The 17,470-nt window shown below is 37.5% G+C and overlaps 1 protein-coding gene across 2 annotated transcripts in view; it reads left to right on the top strand.

The window, feature by feature from the left end:
* The window catches only part of UBE2H (ubiquitin conjugating enzyme E2 H), a 100,728-nt gene that overhangs the window by 66,307 nt on the left and 16,951 nt on the right, over positions 1 to 17,470 (top strand). Inside the window, exons 4-5 of one of the 2 annotated variants that reach the window (XM_081284522.1) lie at positions 10,387 to 10,426; positions 11,649 to 11,701. The exons of the other annotated variant lie outside the window; for it this stretch is intronic. Coding sequence (XP_081140648.1) covers positions 10,387 to 10,426; positions 11,649 to 11,701 — 93 coding nt within the window. The remainder of the gene's footprint in view (positions 1 to 10,386; positions 10,427 to 11,648; positions 11,702 to 17,470) is intronic. 2 annotated transcript variants of the gene reach the window in all.

The raw sequence follows: 17,470 nt of genomic DNA, 5'->3' as shown, positions 1-17,470 counted from the left end.
ATCCCAAGCCTTTTTTATTTTATTTTAGGACAGAATCTAAGTTGCCCAGATTGGCCTTGAACTTGCAGTCCTCCTGTCTCAGCCTCCTGAATCACTGGATTATAGGTGTGCACCACTGTGCCCGGCAGATTTCATTTTTACATGATCACTCTACTGCTATGGGGAAAGTCAGGGTGACAGGGTAAAAGTAAAATTATACAAGCTATTATCAGGAACAGATTTTCTTTGTGATTCTTCTGTTCTTCCCCATCGCCTTGTTCCATGTTTCTCTTCAAAAAAGAGGCCCGGTTTAGAGCTAATAGTAATGGTAATAATATTAAGAAGCTCTGGTCTAGATCTTTGTAGCTTTATGGAAATTTGGCTATATTAAGGGTACCATCCAAATTGAGGAGAAGCGTACCTAAAAGAAGTAGGGTAGGTTCTGTTTTTTAAATTTTTAATGGAAGATTTGGAAGGATATTTAAATGTTCTTTGTAGGGAGTTGTCTAGAAAAGAGGGAAGCTTGGTGATGCTGGGGATTGGAAGGAGGATTGGAGGAGCCATGCCTTTGGAAAGGAAAGGGCAAGGTCAGAGCACAGAGGACCGTTGTTGGCAAGAGCATGAACATTGGTGTGAGCTGTTGAGGAAAGAGAATAAAATATGTATGCAGGGAGGATTTTAGAAATGGAAAGTAGGGGGTTCTGCCAGTTGGCTCCCATCTTAAAATGAGCAAGGAGAGAAGGATGAGGGAGGAAAAGGAAGTGGGAAATTTGCAGAATGAAGCAAGTGAAAAACTCATTGAAAAATGGGGGGAGCAAGATGCTAGAGAAAGGAGAGAGGAAAGTTGTAGGTGATGTGGAGTTCATAGAAGGTAATTGATGAGCCTATCTTGACAAGTTGGTATATATTTGTTTATTTACATCATACCTTCCTGGCAGTTCAATAGATAGGAAATCCATTAAGGCAGCTCCGGCTCTATTTTACTGATAGCACTCACTCCAGCAAATACTTAGGGTTTGATAACATTGCCTATTCCAAAGAATGTTTGAATAAGTGAATGAATTTCTACTTAGTGGCAGGCACCCTCATGTCCAAGTATAGTTGGTCCTCCAAATCCAAAGATTCTTTTTTTTTTTTTTAAGTGTAGATGGACACAACACAATGCCTTTATTTTTATGTGGTGCTGAGGATCGAACCCGGGGCCTGCCCATGCTAGGCGAGCGCTCTACCACTGAGCTACAATCCCATCCCAAAAGATTCTTTATCCACCGATTCAACCAACAACCATGGATCAAAAATATTCTGGAAAAATAATTTGCATCTATACTGAAAACATTTTTTCTCTTGTTATTCCCTGAAAAATACAGTATAACAATGTAGCAAGTACATTGTATTATATATTATGAGAGAAGACATAAAGTACATGATATATACATATATATATACACACACACACACACACGTATACACTTTATATGCAAATGCTGTGCCATTTTAGAGTAGGGACTTGAGCAGATTCTAGGGGAAGAGGTGAGAACCACTCTCCCTTGGAACTGAGGAATGAATATAGAGAGAGTATGCATGATTGACTTGCTCCAGTTGTAGATTTGCTGGGTGGGCATTTTGGAGGGAAGAGAGCAGGGGATTTTTCAGAGAATTGCTAGAGCATAGTGGTAATAGTGATGGTTCTTCATCACCTTAGAGGGACAGAGGACAGAGGGTGAAGTTTAGAGTGCTGGCAGGTAGAAAATGGATCCATAAGTTGGAATTCACAGGCAAAAGACTAGTTCATGGGGTAGGAAGCTCCTTCACAAGGACAGGAGACAATGTTAGGGGAGGGAATGTCTGAATTTGATATGGGAGGTAGAACTCTTTATAGGGATAACAGTTCAAGGTATGTTCTGGGAAATGTGAAGTGCAATGAGAGGAAAGGTCATTGAGGAGAAGTATAAGGAACTGAGATGCCAAGGTGTCAGATGTGTGGTCTTAATAGTAATGTAACTGAAAAGGACAGGATTTGAGTGAAGAGAGGCTTAGGGACCAGATGCTAAAGTTTTTAGGGAAAAAGCCAGTGGTCAAATTGGCCTTATTGATATGAAAACCTGCTTTAAGTGATCTGCATTATCTAAATCCATTTCCTTTCATCTTACTATTAGAGGACAAACAAGTTTTTCCTCTCCTCCTCTGATAGTAACCTTGCTTTTGCTTATTACCATCAGAGGACTTTTCCATTTCCTTCTGGAAGTTGACTTATGTCCATTTGAATTCTGCCTTTGACAGTTCGTTATTATATAATCTTTCCATTTGCTATATAAAAATTCCATCTTACTTGCTGCCTGGGTGCCTGCTTTAAAGTGGGTGACCTCTAGCTTTTTGAGCTGGTTATTCTGACGTTTTTTTTGGTATTAAGTCCACTTTTTTTCCTTTTAGGATTTGATATCAGAATGGAAACATGTATTCTTGGCTTTCTTTTTCTTTAGTTAAACTGAATTTCTGTCAAAAACGACAAGAGTAATGTCTTATCTCCTTTTGAAAAACTTGTTCACACAGTTTAAAGATTTGTTTATATTCCTGGTATTGGTGAAAACCATATTGTTAAAAGGAACTTTAGTGATTAGGTAGGTCATCTAGTTGCCTCATTTGAAGGATGGAAAAAAATGAGGCTGAGATATATCATTACTTACTTGTTGCAGAATCTGCCTTCCATTCTCTTGTTGTTTTGTTCATTTTCTCACCATACCAAATGCAGTCAGAATGGTCTTTTAAAAAACCATTAGAGTAACTATATTTTCCATTTCCAGTGTGAAAAGATTATAAGCATATTCCCTAAGTCAAAATATCCTCTAATATTCTTAACAGTACCTAAAGGCTTAAGAGATGGATGCATAGGGCAGATAGTTTCATTTTTAGGATAAGGAAAGTGAGGTGGAATTACTTGCCTAAACTCTTTAAACTGAAACTAACATCAATGAATGCTTACTGGAATATATCATTAGAAAATGTAGACCACATATTAATTCATTTAATCTTCATGACAGTCCTATGATATGTAGAGAACATTATTTCATCTGGTTTTAGAAATAAGGGAACAGAAAGTCAAAGAAGTAAGTTGTGAGTGGTAGAGACTTGAAATTGGGTCTTGTGATTTCAAGTCCAATGTGTTCTATAGTGTCCTGCCTCTGGCCATGAAACTGCTGCTGGATTCCAACAGTATGGTTATACAAAAGACCAAGAGACTAAAAGATAAACTCTGGAAATGGGAAAGAGGTTACAGTCTTCCAAAAATGAAACTCGAGGACAGTCAGCTAAGGTTCTGATAATCTGCTAGGTCAGTAGAAGGATTATGCTGTTGAAGGATAACTCTTCACCTTTTCTTAGATATAAATGAACTTTTCTTATCCATCCAGCCCATTCCTCAGATTCCATATTATCAGAGAGAAAGGAAGAAACAGAAAAGAGGACCCCTTGTTGAGTTTAGATCTCCTGAACACACACAGGATCAGTTCAGAAGTTCCCATGACACAGGGCATTGAGTGAGCTCCTTGCTTGGTTCCTCACCCAAGAAGAGACCAGCCCAGGTCCATCTCTCCTGAGTAGGAAAGGCCCACCTCTCTGAAGAGACTTCTGCCCGGGTGCAGGCTGGGCCTGGCTGTCTGAGGTAAGATGAAAAATTTGTTAGAGTGTGCACTAATGCACACTAATAGACACAGCCTCTGGCTGTCACAGATGAGACTGGCAGCATCCCTTCCCTTTGAATCAGCTGCAGTATTCTGACTCAGGTCATCTCCATGTTAGGAACTGAGATCCAAGTTACTAGCCTTTAAAAATTTTTGTCTGAGATATTACATGGGAAGATAAGGTCTGATCTTTTTGTGTGTGTGTGGTGCTGGGGATAGAACCCAGAGCCTTGTGCATGTGAGGCAAGCACTCTACCAACTGAGCTATGTCCCCAGGCCAAGGTCTGATCTTTAATAAGTATATATAGATTCTTTTCTTTTTGGTGTTGAGGATTGAACACAGAGATCTCGTGCTTAATAAGTACATGCTCTACCACTCAATTATACCCTAGCCCCTGAACATGTTTTAAACAATCATAACTAGTTAAATGGAATTAAGTCATTTTGGTTGTGAATAGTCTACCTTATTTGGGCATTTGTCCTAAAGGTAGAAATATCAGAATGACTTAAATGTTTTCACACAGTAATCATAAGCTTATCATTAAGTTACATCAGGCCACAGCTGCTTTAACCATCTTAGTACAGGTCCATTGTATTCCTGGGAAGGGAGCTCATTTTTGCCTTTGGCACTTTTCATCAGCTTCCACTAGGGTAGACTTAGACAAGTGACAAAGGAAACACGCTAACTTCTCATTATCGTCAAGGTAATTCTGAGTGAAGTTTCTGGATAGATAATTGATATTTCATCACCCACAAATTTGATCATTAATATCCCCTCCTCAAATAAAGGAAATGAAAGCAGAAAATTAAAAGATTAATTTTCATCTCATTTATTTGCATATTTACCTCAACATTAGAAGTTACTCAGGTGTGTACAACTTTGTACAGAGCCCTTTTGGGATTGGATATAGAAATAAGCTGAAATAAGGGGCTGGGGTTGTGGCTCAGTGGTAGAGCACTTGCCTCATACATGTGAGGCACTGGGTTTGATTCTCAGCACTACATAAAAATATTGTGTCCATGTATAACTAAAAAATATATAAAAATAAATAAGCTGAAATAAAAACCAATTCTCAGCATGATTTGGCTTCTTGATGTTTACTTTCTCTTCTGGAGCAGTTGAGTATTGGAGTGGAATAAGCAAAAGCACAGAATAGTTTTCTATTGTAATAATTTGTGTGTGTGTGTGTGTGTGTGTGTGTGTGTTTTAAGATAGTTTTGCATCAATTAAGCATGGTTTGGATTTCTTCTCCTAGCTAGATATTTATTCCTAGCCCCCCGCCTTTAAATAAGTAGCTAGAGCAGTGCCTGAGAATAATATCCAGAAGATTTAAAGGAGTTCTTATTTTCTCTGGTGGAGATAACTGAAATATATCATTAGAAAATGTAGTAAATAAAATCTCAAGTCATATAGATTAAAAATTATTTGATGGGCTCAGGTAGAATGCTTGTCTAACACATTTGAGGCTCTGTGTTTGATCCTCAGCACTAAAAAAAAAGAAAAGAAAAGAAAAAGAAAAAGACTTGCCGCTTCCTTTTATCATGTTTCCAAAAAATAAATTTTTTTTCAAAATATGTTCTCTTAAAATATCTTCAAAATAGTTCCTGGTTGAATGGAAACAAGTGTTGGGAAAATTTTCTTCTTGCAGACATATTCATTAGTGGGGTGATAGCCTTGCCAAAAGGAAGGAGAACATGCCAGGGCAAACACTGGGTCCTGAGAATGTTCCTTCTCTGAATTCCTAGCCTGTTCTTTCCCAGTCTCCCGTCCTGGTCCAGAAGTTCCATTGTTGGCATCGTTGTCCAGAATGTAAATGAATGCCAGAAATACTGCTCACAGCTTGTCCAAGAACAAATGCAAAGGAGACATGTTCCTTTTCATGGACTTACTTTGGATACATTCTTTTAAACAATTAAAAAAGCTTGGAATAAGGAGAGGTCATTTTAATTTAGAAAATGTGTTTTGATAGCATTGGTCTATCAGTGTCTTCTCAAAGGCAAGATTACAAACTCTGATTTCACCTACTTTGAAATAGTCAGTAGGTTTTAGAGCTCTTTGTGGTAGTTTTGTTTTGCATTCTCCACAATACTTTCATAACTAAAAAATGCTGCCTTACAGATCAGTTTTCTTTAAGGTCTTTAGCATTGGACATTTCCCTAAGTCCTCTGGCCTCAGAACTCTGTTCATTATAGTTAACTCCTAGATTTTTGGTGCTGATAGGACCTTTTGAAATAGAATAAGAGTAGGAATTTTGGAAATCTAGCTATTTTTCTTTATAGATAAAGAAACATACCCCAGAAGTAAAGTGACTGACCCAGGGCCTATGGTTGAGAGCAGAACTGGGATTAGAACCGTTGTGTAGTACTTTGCTCTTTGCTGTCTGCTTCTGCCCTGTTCCAGAGCTCATATGGTATTTTAGTCTTGCAGGGCACTAGGGACAGGGCCCAATTCACTTATTACTAAAGCATGTTTACTAAGTCCTTTTTGGGCCTGTCTACTATGTACTTCTAGACTCAACCAGGCCAAATCTAGATTTAATTGAAAACAGTGTAGAACCTATATTGATTCCAAATGTATTCTCCAGGCCATGGTCAATGAGGGAAGCACTTTAATCTTTTAGAGACGGGCTGAGGTTGTGGCTCAGAGGTAGAGTGCTTGCCTAGCATGCTTGAGGCACTGGGTTTGATCCTCAGCACCACATAAAAATGAAATAAAGAGTATAACTAATTAAAACAAATAAAAAATTAAAAAAAAAATCTTTTAGAGACAGTTTTGATAAACATTTAAAGTTCTTTACCACAGCTGTTTTCTTGACTTACACCTTTAAGGTGCCCTGTGGCATCAAACTGTTGAAGCTTAATTCATTTCTAGGATTCCCTTTCCATTTTATGTGAGACCAGCCATTCCTCATCTTCTTTCCCCAACACTGAACTGCTATGAGCTGATTGAGCTGTTCTCCAACTAGCCTTTCTTTTTTAATTCAATGATATGGATACTATATTAGTATGTCAGACACTAGCTTCAGTGGCTTTGTCTCCCTCAGAATGTAAAAGAGCCCTTAGTGTGCTGATCACCTCTGTGACCCACTTCTGGTCTTATATCCCTTATTCCGTTTCAGTGTCACTAATGCCTTTGCTGACCTTCAAATGCATTAAGCAAACTCCTGATATGCTTTGCACTTGAACATTTGGGCTGAGTAAATGTTCTTCCCCTTGGTGCTCTTGCTTCTCCTTCAGAATAAGGCATCTTCTCGGGAAGGCCTTTCCTCACCATCATTTTTAAAATTGCAACTCCTATCCCAGCCTTCCTATAACACTAGCCACTTTATTTATTTATTTTTTTTTTAGTTGTTGATGGACTTTATTGTCTTTATTTATATGTGCTGATGAGGATCGAACCCAGTGCCTCATGCATGCTAGGCTAGCACGCTACCACTGAGCCACAACCCCAGCCCCAACACTAGCCACTTTATAACCTAGCACTTATTTTGTTTCTGCAGGTGATTCTCATCTATAGCCAGCATCGGGAACTTTTGCCATAGATACTCTCCACTAGGTATTAGTTTTAAGGGTTCTAACAGAGGCAGGATTTTAAGTAAGTACCAAGAACATATTACTTGGTGCTGAGGATATGGCTCAGTTGGTAGAGTGCTTGCCTAGAATGCACAAGGCCCTGGGTTCAATCCCCAGCACCACCAAAAAAAAAAAAAAAAAAAAAAAAAATTCCCATTGTAGAACCATTCTTTTTAGTTAGACTACATGGTGGGCCACCATTGTTTCCCAATCATCAGAAAGTTTCTTGGGCTCGGGGAGTAACAGTGGTAGTGCCTAGTACAAGTGAGGTCTTGGGTTTCATCCCTGGCCTCACCGTGCCCATCCCCCCCCCCCAAAAAAAAAGTTTCCTTGCATTAGGGATAACAGCATATTCCTATGTAACTGATCTTGAAGATGACATGCCTTAGAACCCAAGGGTTTTTTAATTAATGCTGTGGTATATACTTGTAATCCCAGAGACTGAGCAGGAAGATCAAAAATTTGAGGCTGCCCTTGGCAATTTAGCAAAACCTTGTCTCAAAATGAAAAGGGCTAGAGCCGTAACTCAGTAGTAGAAGGCCCCTGGGTTTATCCCCAGTACCATTCCCCTCCCCCAAAATTGTTTTAAACAAGAGAAATTAAGATGTGAACATGATAACATTTCTCTTAAAAGGGTTCAGCACTGGTTAACTCATGTATAATTGGATTACTTTAGAAGACTTGATGTTGTTTAAAGAGTTTTTTGTTTGTTTTTGTACTAGAGATTAACCCCAAGGCTGCATGCTAGGCAAGCACTCTACCACTGAGCTACATCCCCAGGCTTTTTTATTTTGAGATAGAGTTACACTAAGTTGCCCTTGCTGGCCTTGAACTTGAGGTGTACCCACCTCAGCCTCCCAAGTCACTGGCATTACAGGCCTGGACTGCTGCACCCAGACTGAAAGTGATTTTTGTTTAACTATTGACATTACACATTGTAGAAATTTAGGAGAGTCAAAAGAAGAGAGAAATCATGGGGGAGTCTCTCAAAAATGACTACTGTTGACACTGGCCTTTCACATCTCCTCAATCCCACTTCTGGTACAGGGGTGACAGAGGGAGTGATAGGATATGGAAAATGCAGGGGAGAAAAGGCCTGCACCATCAAAAATTGGACACTGCTAATCTTTGTTCATATTTGCTTCCTGTTTCTTGTCTATGTGCATGCTTGTATTAAAAATTTTAAAAAATAGTAAATAATATACAAGCACTTTGTCCCTTTTTAAAAGGAATATAGTGACAGATAAAATCATTTTTAATTGCTATTTCCTCTTCTGTTCTGTATTCCCACCATGGCCATGGCCCTGTACCCTACATGAAATACTTTTACAACTTTGATATGTTTTTCCATACTTAAAGCATGGCAATAAGAATTATTGCTTTATTTTAGTATGCTGTAACTATATAATTGTTATGTGTTTTTTCTTTTCTTTTTTTTTTTTTTTAACTGAGCTTCATCTCTATCCAAGTTAGTGCATATTGGTCTAGTTGATTATGTTTGGCTGTATAGGACTCCCAAGTATATGGGTACTCTATAGCTCATCTCGTGTTCATGAGGTTGAATTTGGTTCTAGGCTTTTATAACAATGCTGCTATGAATAACTATGGCCATTTGGAACTTTTCCCCCTGCTTTTTAATATTTAGGCATGACCATTTCTATCAGCTTATTATGATCTCTTCATAAAATACATACATCTTAAGTCTAGACTTTGAAACATCTTCATTTTCCTTAATGAAAAATTAATATTGAACCTGCCTTTTGTGTTGGGGCCGGTGGGGGGCATCTAAAGGATTTAAACACTCTTCATTATAGTAGATAAAACTATTTCAGTACAGAGAGTACAAAAGAATATAAAAACAGAAATTGAAGCAGGATTAGTACTTGGAGTAGCTAGAGCAATCAAAGACTGGAATATTGGAGGTTTTGTATTCTTTTCCCACAATTGCTAATTTGAATAAAGTTTCTAAGATTTTTGGAGATAATGTCCATAGCAGCTCACTTGCAGCACTTGTAGTGCTGCCTCTCTGCATCTTTAAGACTCTTCCCCTTTCCACGTGCCCCCTGTGTCCATACCTTATACACATTGCATTTATTTCTTCCTGGCTCTTGTCCTTCTTTAGTGACCTTTTGGAGAATGGTGTATTGTTTCATTTTTGTACCCTAAAAAAGCACAACTGCTGTCATGTAGGTGTTGCTGCTATATTTCGAATGAGGGAATGAACCTGTGGGGATGGGTGAGGGAAGGTGGGGTTGGGGCACAGCAATAACTTGAATTTACTGCAAGTTTGGAATGGAATAAGAGAGTCCTAAATAAGGAAATAAAGTGGAAAAAATGACAATATGACAGCTTTGACAGTAGATCTCTGCTTTAGAGTATTGTCATTTGCATATACAAATATTGCTTAAATCATTGATTCTAAGTTAAAAAATAATTTCTCCTTGCAATTTAAACAGCAGTACATTAAAATCTGTACTTGTTTTTTAGGGGGAAAAAAATCCCTGACAGATACAGCCATCTTGAAGAATTTTTTAAAACTCCTTGCCTAATTTCTTAGTTGCCTCAATTTTAATCAAGATTGGGTTTCCTTGAATGAGTAGACAAAATTAAAGGAAATATTTTGGTCACTTCTTGTGAAATCCTTTGTGGTTTGCAAGTGGTGTTCCTACAGCATTTCAACAGCTTCATTCATGTTCAGTACAAGGTGTAGCCTAATGATGACGGTAAATGAGCCTCAGAAGAAGTGCAGAACCTAAAGTTTAGAGCTTGAACAATAAAACTGTGTGTGTGTGGTGGGGGGTTGTCAGTGAAGTTTCTTAATGTTTATCATAACACTAGTTGTAAATCATTTTAGTATTAAAAAAATCTTTGGGCAAGTACCTTCATAGCTTAGAAAGCACTTGCTTTTAAGGTTATTTTGTATAAAGCTTCATTACTCCCCAAAAGTTGTTTGTTTGTTACTAGAACTCTCATATATTTTAGTTAATTGGAGCCAACAGAATATAGTCTTATCAATAGCCAATGATCTAAGGTTGAAAGTATTGGTTTATGAGTATTATCACCTTTTTCCTTATCATATTGAAGTTGTTTCTGACATACTTTAAAATTCATTGTTCTCTGGATACTTTTTGCTGCTAATTAACATCTCTTTTTACAGGATTCATGAATAAAATTTTCCATCCCAACATTGATGAAGCGTAAGTAACTATTTAAAAATGTTTACATTTTAGTAGCAACTGCTTTTGATTAGAGTTCCTTTTTCTCTCCTGGTCATGAAATAATCTGTATTTATCATCTAGGATTTTATGGGGGAGGTGGACTATGAGTGTCATTTAAACTGTACAGTCCTAGGGATATGCTCTTCTAAACCACTGAGTTCTGGTTCGCTGTACATTGTTAATTTTTTCCATTGTCATGCCTGCATCCTTCACTTTCCTTGATATCCAGCTAACATTTGCAATATTTCACATCTTAGTTCTCATCATATAGACACAGCTCAGAGATCTGTTTTTGGCATATAGATTTGCCATTTTTAGCCCATAAATGTATTTCTTAGTTCTTGAGAGAAAAGCAACCATGAATGACTAGTTTCGTTTCAGTTGTGAATCTTCATTTTCATTTTCTTTACTTGTGGTGTTAATGATATGTTAAAGTGGTCCCAGTGCAGCCTTTGTGTCCCTCTCCAGTGCTATTTAGAAAGCATGACCATTTGGACTGCAGTTTTTACTTTTCACAGTATCCCATTTTGCCCTCATAAAGCTTACCTGTGAGATTTCTCTGAACTTTGTGTGAGTAGGTTTGGTACATATATTGTGTCCCTTTGTGCTTTAATATTTCAGCATATCAGTCATCCTAACAACAAAATGTAGTAATCAAAGTAGTTTCCAGATTCAGGAACTTAATGTAATACTCTAGTTTATTGCTATATTGTAGTAATGTACTTTTTAGCATTTTTTCCCCTTTTAGTAAAAGATTTAGTCCAGAACCACATATTACATTTATTTGTCATATTTCTTTAAAATTACTTTCATTTAGAATATAGATAATTTATTTTATAAGTTCTCCCTCAATTTGTATTTGTCCGTTTCTGTATTAGTTTCAGGGTATGCACACGCTTAACCACACAGGGAAAATTTGTGTTTATCAGGGTATCACAGCTCTATCTGCCCCTTGTTTCCAATGTTAATTCTGACCACCTGGCTCAGGTGTTTATTGGTTTCTTATAATTATTTTTCCTTTTCAGTCTGTAAGGAGACACCTATGACCTTGTAAATATTTTGCTCCTCATTATACTTTCCCCATTTTTTAAATTTAAGGAGCTATTAAAAGTGTTTTCATGATAAATAAAATTAGTTGCCAGATGCATGCAACTAACTTTCTAATTTTTTTAAAAAATACCATTCTTTCCATCTGTTTCAGGTCAGGAACTGTGTGTCTAGATGTAATTAATCAAACTTGGACAGCTCTTTATGGTGAGTTTGGCCATGGAATACCTTTTGGAGGTGTTGAGACGCTGCCTAAGAAAATGTTGTTGGTTTTTCTTCTCTGGTTTAAGATGCTTTGTTGGGACGGGAAGGGATTTTGAAGGACTGGATGATAAAGTGTGTTGAGTGGGGAAAAAAAAAAAAAAGCTTCAGTTTAGCAGTGCAAGTTTAAAATATTTTTGAGATACTGAACTTAAGGCATATGTATATAGGCACAAGTACATGTGGAAATTTTTAAATATGTGTATTATATTCAGAAGCACATTGCATATCCCTGTTTATATGTAACATGGTTTAGTTTTGGGAAACCTCTTAGGAATGTCCCTCTGAAATGAAATGAATGGTGTAGTAAGTGGTTTTCAGGAATCATTTCTTTCAAAGGCCACAAGCTCTTTATGAAGCAAAAAGTAATTTAGCCTTTCTTCAGGGCCGAAATTGATAACTTATCTCTTGCAGTGAATGAACAAATGAATGGCCCATCTCTGCAAAATACTAAACTGAAAATCACAGAGATAGGAGAAGTATCAAGCCTTTTTTCCTTGAGATTGTGACCAGGTTGGGGAGCTGAAAATATTTTTTAAGTATATTTGAAGTTAGAGATAAAAGCAAATCTGTTTGTTCTACCCATATGTCCAAATTCTCAGGCTAGACATTCCTTGTTCTGGTGGTTCCACTCCATGAAACTCCTCTGATTCTCCTATTGGCAGTCATCCTGGATACCCTCACATTTTACGGTTTTTTCTGGCCTACTTTTACTTTGTACTCTGTATTTGTTGATTTTACCTTCATTTATTGTGCTGCTAGCTTGTTTCCTACCTTAAAAGTTGTCAGGTGCATGTCTTGTCTTAAAAGTCCTGGGACTCTTCACACAGTCCATTATGGTTTGCAAGAGTGAGTGAGTGAACAGTTGCTAAAGGACGCAAGACAGCTTCCTTTAGTTGAAGAGTCGGGAGACATTTTAATGGTCTAAGGTGGGTAAGGCATCTCGGTCCTCCCAGATATCTTTGTGCTTGTTAGTGAATGAGAATCACAGAGGAGGGCTGGTCACCAGCGCACAGTTAACACCCCTCCCCCCATTCTCTATTCAGGAATTATTTCCTCTATTTGCAGTTCTCTTCCCTGATCTTTGTGTGGTTTGTACCGTCTTTTCTCACCTCAAGCATTACTTCCTCAGAGAAGCCTCCTTTCCTAACCACTCCATGATATGGTACCTTGCTTTAAATAAGTTTTTAAAACTCATTTATTGTTTCTCCTGTCCTATTGAGTTAAATACTCCACAAGAGTAAGGACTTTCTTTCTTTTTTTTTTTTTTTTTTTTTTTGAGAGAGAGAATTTTAATATTTATTTTTTAGTTTTTGGCAGACACAACATCTTTGTTTTGTATGTGGTGCTGAGGTTCGAACCCGGGCTGCACACATGCCAGGCAGGTGTGCTACCACTTGAGCCACATCCCCAGCCCAGGACTTTGTCTTGCTGCTTGTCTGCACACACACATTCACATACCTAAAACCATGCCTGGTGTACAGGACAGGTTCAACTATTTGTTAAATGAATGAATTAACCATGCCCAAGTACTGTTTTAACATGCGAGTTTTAGGGAGATGATGGCTTAAGGAGATGAAGCAACAAGAGAGAACATATACTCTGAAGTTGATTAAACGGATTCCTTTTAAGACTTTTTTTGTGGGGGGTTGTTTAAAAAAAAAAGTCTCATGGCAGGCTGCCTGGAATATCTGATGTAATGATGTATTTTCCTCAAACTACATTCACATTTTAGAAATGTATACACATCAAGATACTGCAAGCTGGTTTCAATTACAGTGGTTTTAGTTTAATCAAAACCTTTTTTCTAGAAGAGGTTTGCTGATTCTCAAACACCTCATGTCTCAGAACAATTTTTTTAGTAACTGTTTTATTGTAATTAACAAACACAACTCACCCACTGAAAATGTGTAATTCAATAGTTAGTATATTCAGTTATGAACAACCATCACCAGACAATTCAGAACATTTTCTTTAAAAGAAACTCGTGGGGAATGGTGACACACACCTGTAATCCCAGTTCTTGGGAGACTAAGGCAGGCAGATTACATGTTTGAGACCGGCCTTGGCAATTTAGTGAGACTGTCTCAAAATCAAAAGGGCTGAGGATGAAGCTCAGTGATAAAGTGCCCCTGGTATTTCATAGGGAATGAGGGGAAAGTCATGTCTTTCGTTATTCCCACCCCCAACATCCCCCCCATCTCTAGGCAACCACTAATCTACTTTTTATTTCTATAGATTTATCTGTCCTGGACATTACTTATCAATGGAATTATATAATATGTTTTCTTTTGTGACTTATTCTTTTCATTTGGCATAATGTTTTCAAGGCCCATCCCTGACATAGCATGTATCATAATTTCCTTTTTATGGCCGAATAATATTCTGTTGTTACCACATTTTGTTTATGTGCTTATCAGATGATGGGCATTTAGATTATTTCCACTTTGGGCTATTATGAATAATCCCTTGGTTAATATTTGTGCACAAATCTCAACATGGACATAGGTTTTTATTTCTCTTGGGTATGTACCTAGGAGTGAGTTTGATAAATGATATGGTTACTCTGTATTTTCCCATTTTAAGGAAATGACAGTCTGTTTTTCCAAAGTTGCTGTATCATCTTCACATTTCTATCAGCTGTGTGAGTGTCAGAACATATTTTAAAGCAGAAGCCAACATGACTGAGGCTTTATCACATTTATAAAATGATAAATACTTATATTTGCTTGCAAAGCATTTAATAAGCAACAGGAGTTAAACCACAGGTCAGGTATGGTGGCTATACCTGTAATCCTAGCAACTCGGGAGGCACGAGGATTGCAAGTTTGAGGCCAGCCTCATCAACTTAGCAAGACCTTTCGGAGTTTGATCAAAAATATACTCAGCATGGGAAAACTGTTCTGATATTTTGCTCAATACCAACAGTTTCTCAAGAAAATTCAGCATTTCTTCTATGAGACATTTTAGAAGCAGGCTAGTATAATATATATAGAAGTACTGGTATAAGCTAAGTATCATGGTGCAGGCCTGAAATCTCAGCTGAGGTAGGAGGATTGTAAATTTGAGGCTAACTTGGGCAACTTAGTGACTCAAAATAAAACGTAAAAATGGGGGACAATGTAGTTTAGAGGTGGGCCCTGGGCTCAATCTCAATAACACACAGTACTGGTGAAAAGAGTTGGTTCAAATGACCTTGAAGGTGTTTTTTGTTTGTTTGTTTGTTTAAAGACTTTCCTGATCTTGATTAGAATTGAGTTTTTATTAAAAAGGGGGGGGGCTGGGGATGTGGCTCAAGCAGTAGCACACTCACCTGGCATGTTTGCGGCCCGGGTTCGATCCTCAGCACCACATACACAGAAAGATGTTGTGTCCGCCGAAAACTAAAAAATAAATATTAAAAAAAATTCTCTCTCAAAAAAAAAAAAAAGAATTGAGTTTTTATTACAAACTGCTAAACCCTCTGGCATTGGGGTTAGAACACAATTGGCGAGTTCTGAATCACTCATTTCCTACATTGATTTTTGAGAGAATCGTAGTTCAAACGACCAAAAAATAAACTAATAATAACAGGAGAAAGTTGGCATGTTAGCATAATTTTTCAACTGAAAAGCAAAAGGCTTAGTATGGCACCTGAAACTTGTTTCAACACCTACCCCTACTATATAATATGGTGAGTAGCTGGGAGTTGATTGTGAAATTTCCTGCAGTTCACTTTGCTCCAGGCATGTACTGTGCAATGGGTATACATATGTGTAGTATAAATTTTAGATTTATACTTACCGTAGCCTGATTTTAAAAAGTGTTCATCTTTATGGTAAATTTAATCCTCTCTGTCTCCCCAAAGAAAATTGACTTCCAGAAGCCCATCTGACACATTGCCTGTTTGCATCCTGTTTTCTCTTTGCCAAGTGAATGTGCAGCTAGTTCATTCAGAAGTTCAAAATTGGCATAATCATGGTTTAATTACCCAGTAATTTTTAATTTTATTTAACTTTGCAAGAGAACTGATTATAGTGGGTAATACAGTTAATTCTATAAAGGTGCTTGTCATCAGTTTGAAGTTATCTATTGCTACTCTTGTGACTTTAAAAGGAAAGTAGCAGGTGACAAAATTCATTTATTTTGGCTTCTTGCATGATAGCATCTTTTCTTACCATCCTTTCTGTTCTTGCAGACAGCTGTGATAAAAGCAAGAGAAAACTTAAAATGCAGCCAAGGGAATCTTGATTTCAGTTTCAAAAACAAATGTAATTTTTAAGAACTGATGGAAAGAGTGTTAAGCCATGGGTTGCTTTTTAAACCACCCCCCCTTTTTTGTCATTTTCTGGTTTTCTCCAAAACATGTTTTATCCTTAGCTGTGTTCCTGGGGCTACAGCACCGTCACTGCAGTGCAGTGTGATCTTATGCACGCTGACACTTGCACTTAACGTTTCTCTCTCCAGCCTTTATTGTGATCATCCCCATTTGACTGGTAAATTACTTATATTGTGGATTCTATAAATAAAGTGGAAAGACTATTTTCTTATAAAATTCTTAAGTTTAGGCTTGCTAGCCAGTAAACACTACACTCCCTGTGTCTTTGCTGAGGAGAAAAATTAACATGTAGGATATTACTTCCATTAGTAATCTAGGACATTAGTAATAGACAAATGAAGTTGACTACCACAGAAGGAATGTGTCAGGAACTTGGAGATTAGGCAAGAGAAGCAAAGTAATTTTTACCAGGTGGTTAGGAAAAACTTAAAACAGATTTAGTAGTCATCCTACTCACCTTTTCAGCCAAGTAGCCTGTATATCTTCCAATAATTCAAATTTTGGCTCAAGGTAATTATTTTTTTTAATTACTGGTTTATATTGCATTTAGTATATGTTGTTTCCAGACACTATAGTGTCATCACACTGATAAAGAAATCTTTGTGCTCATGGATGATTGATTGGCCAAGAGCTACTCTTTTGAACAGATTCCAGAACTCCAGTATTCAGTATTTTTGATCCATGCATGTTGGAATCACAGACATCATCCTGCCTTTGAAGTGGCTGGATGTCAATTCTGAGTGTTGTAGATAGAGGCCAGGTAGAGCTGTTTATTTTCAGTACTTAGGAGTAATGTCACCTATCGTAAATAAAGAAGAAATATGAATATGCTAAGTTTTGGATTTGTTGACTTCAGCAGTACAAGTTAGCTCCTTGACCATCCTCCTTTATTTGCTTGGAAATCTTCAGAGGTGGTATAAATATGTGGTTCAGGAATTCAGTTAGTTATTCCAGGAAAATGGAGTTTGTGTGTTGAACACTTAGTGGAAATTCAGTAGAAATACCAAATTCAGCCTGGTGTGATGGTGCACACCTTTAATCCCAGTGACTTGGGAGGCTGAAGCAGGAGGATATCAAGTTCAGGGCGAGCCTGGGCAACTTAGTGATACTGTGTCTAAAATAAAAAGGACCAGGGCTATAGCTCAGCAGTGGAGTGCCCCTAAGTCCCTAGTACCATTCAAAAAAACAAAAACAAAAAGGAAGGAAAACATACCACATTTGGTAGTGATCAGCATTATAATCATGGAGTAGTCCAGGCTTTGTGGATCATGGAACATGATGGTTCTGAAAGATAGCCACAGCTGTGTTCTGCTTTCTTCGGTGCTGTAGTTCTCGGAGCTCAAGTTTCATTCTTGATTATATAGACAAGTAACCTTGATTTATTTTTTCTTACTTTG

The sequence above is a fragment of the Spermophilus citellus genome (assembly GCF_964194105.1).
Source record: "Spermophilus citellus genome assembly, chromosome: 3".
Lineage (NCBI taxonomy): Eukaryota > Metazoa > Chordata > Mammalia > Rodentia > Sciuridae > Spermophilus > Spermophilus citellus.
This window is presented reverse-complemented; position numbering and strand designations above follow the sequence as displayed.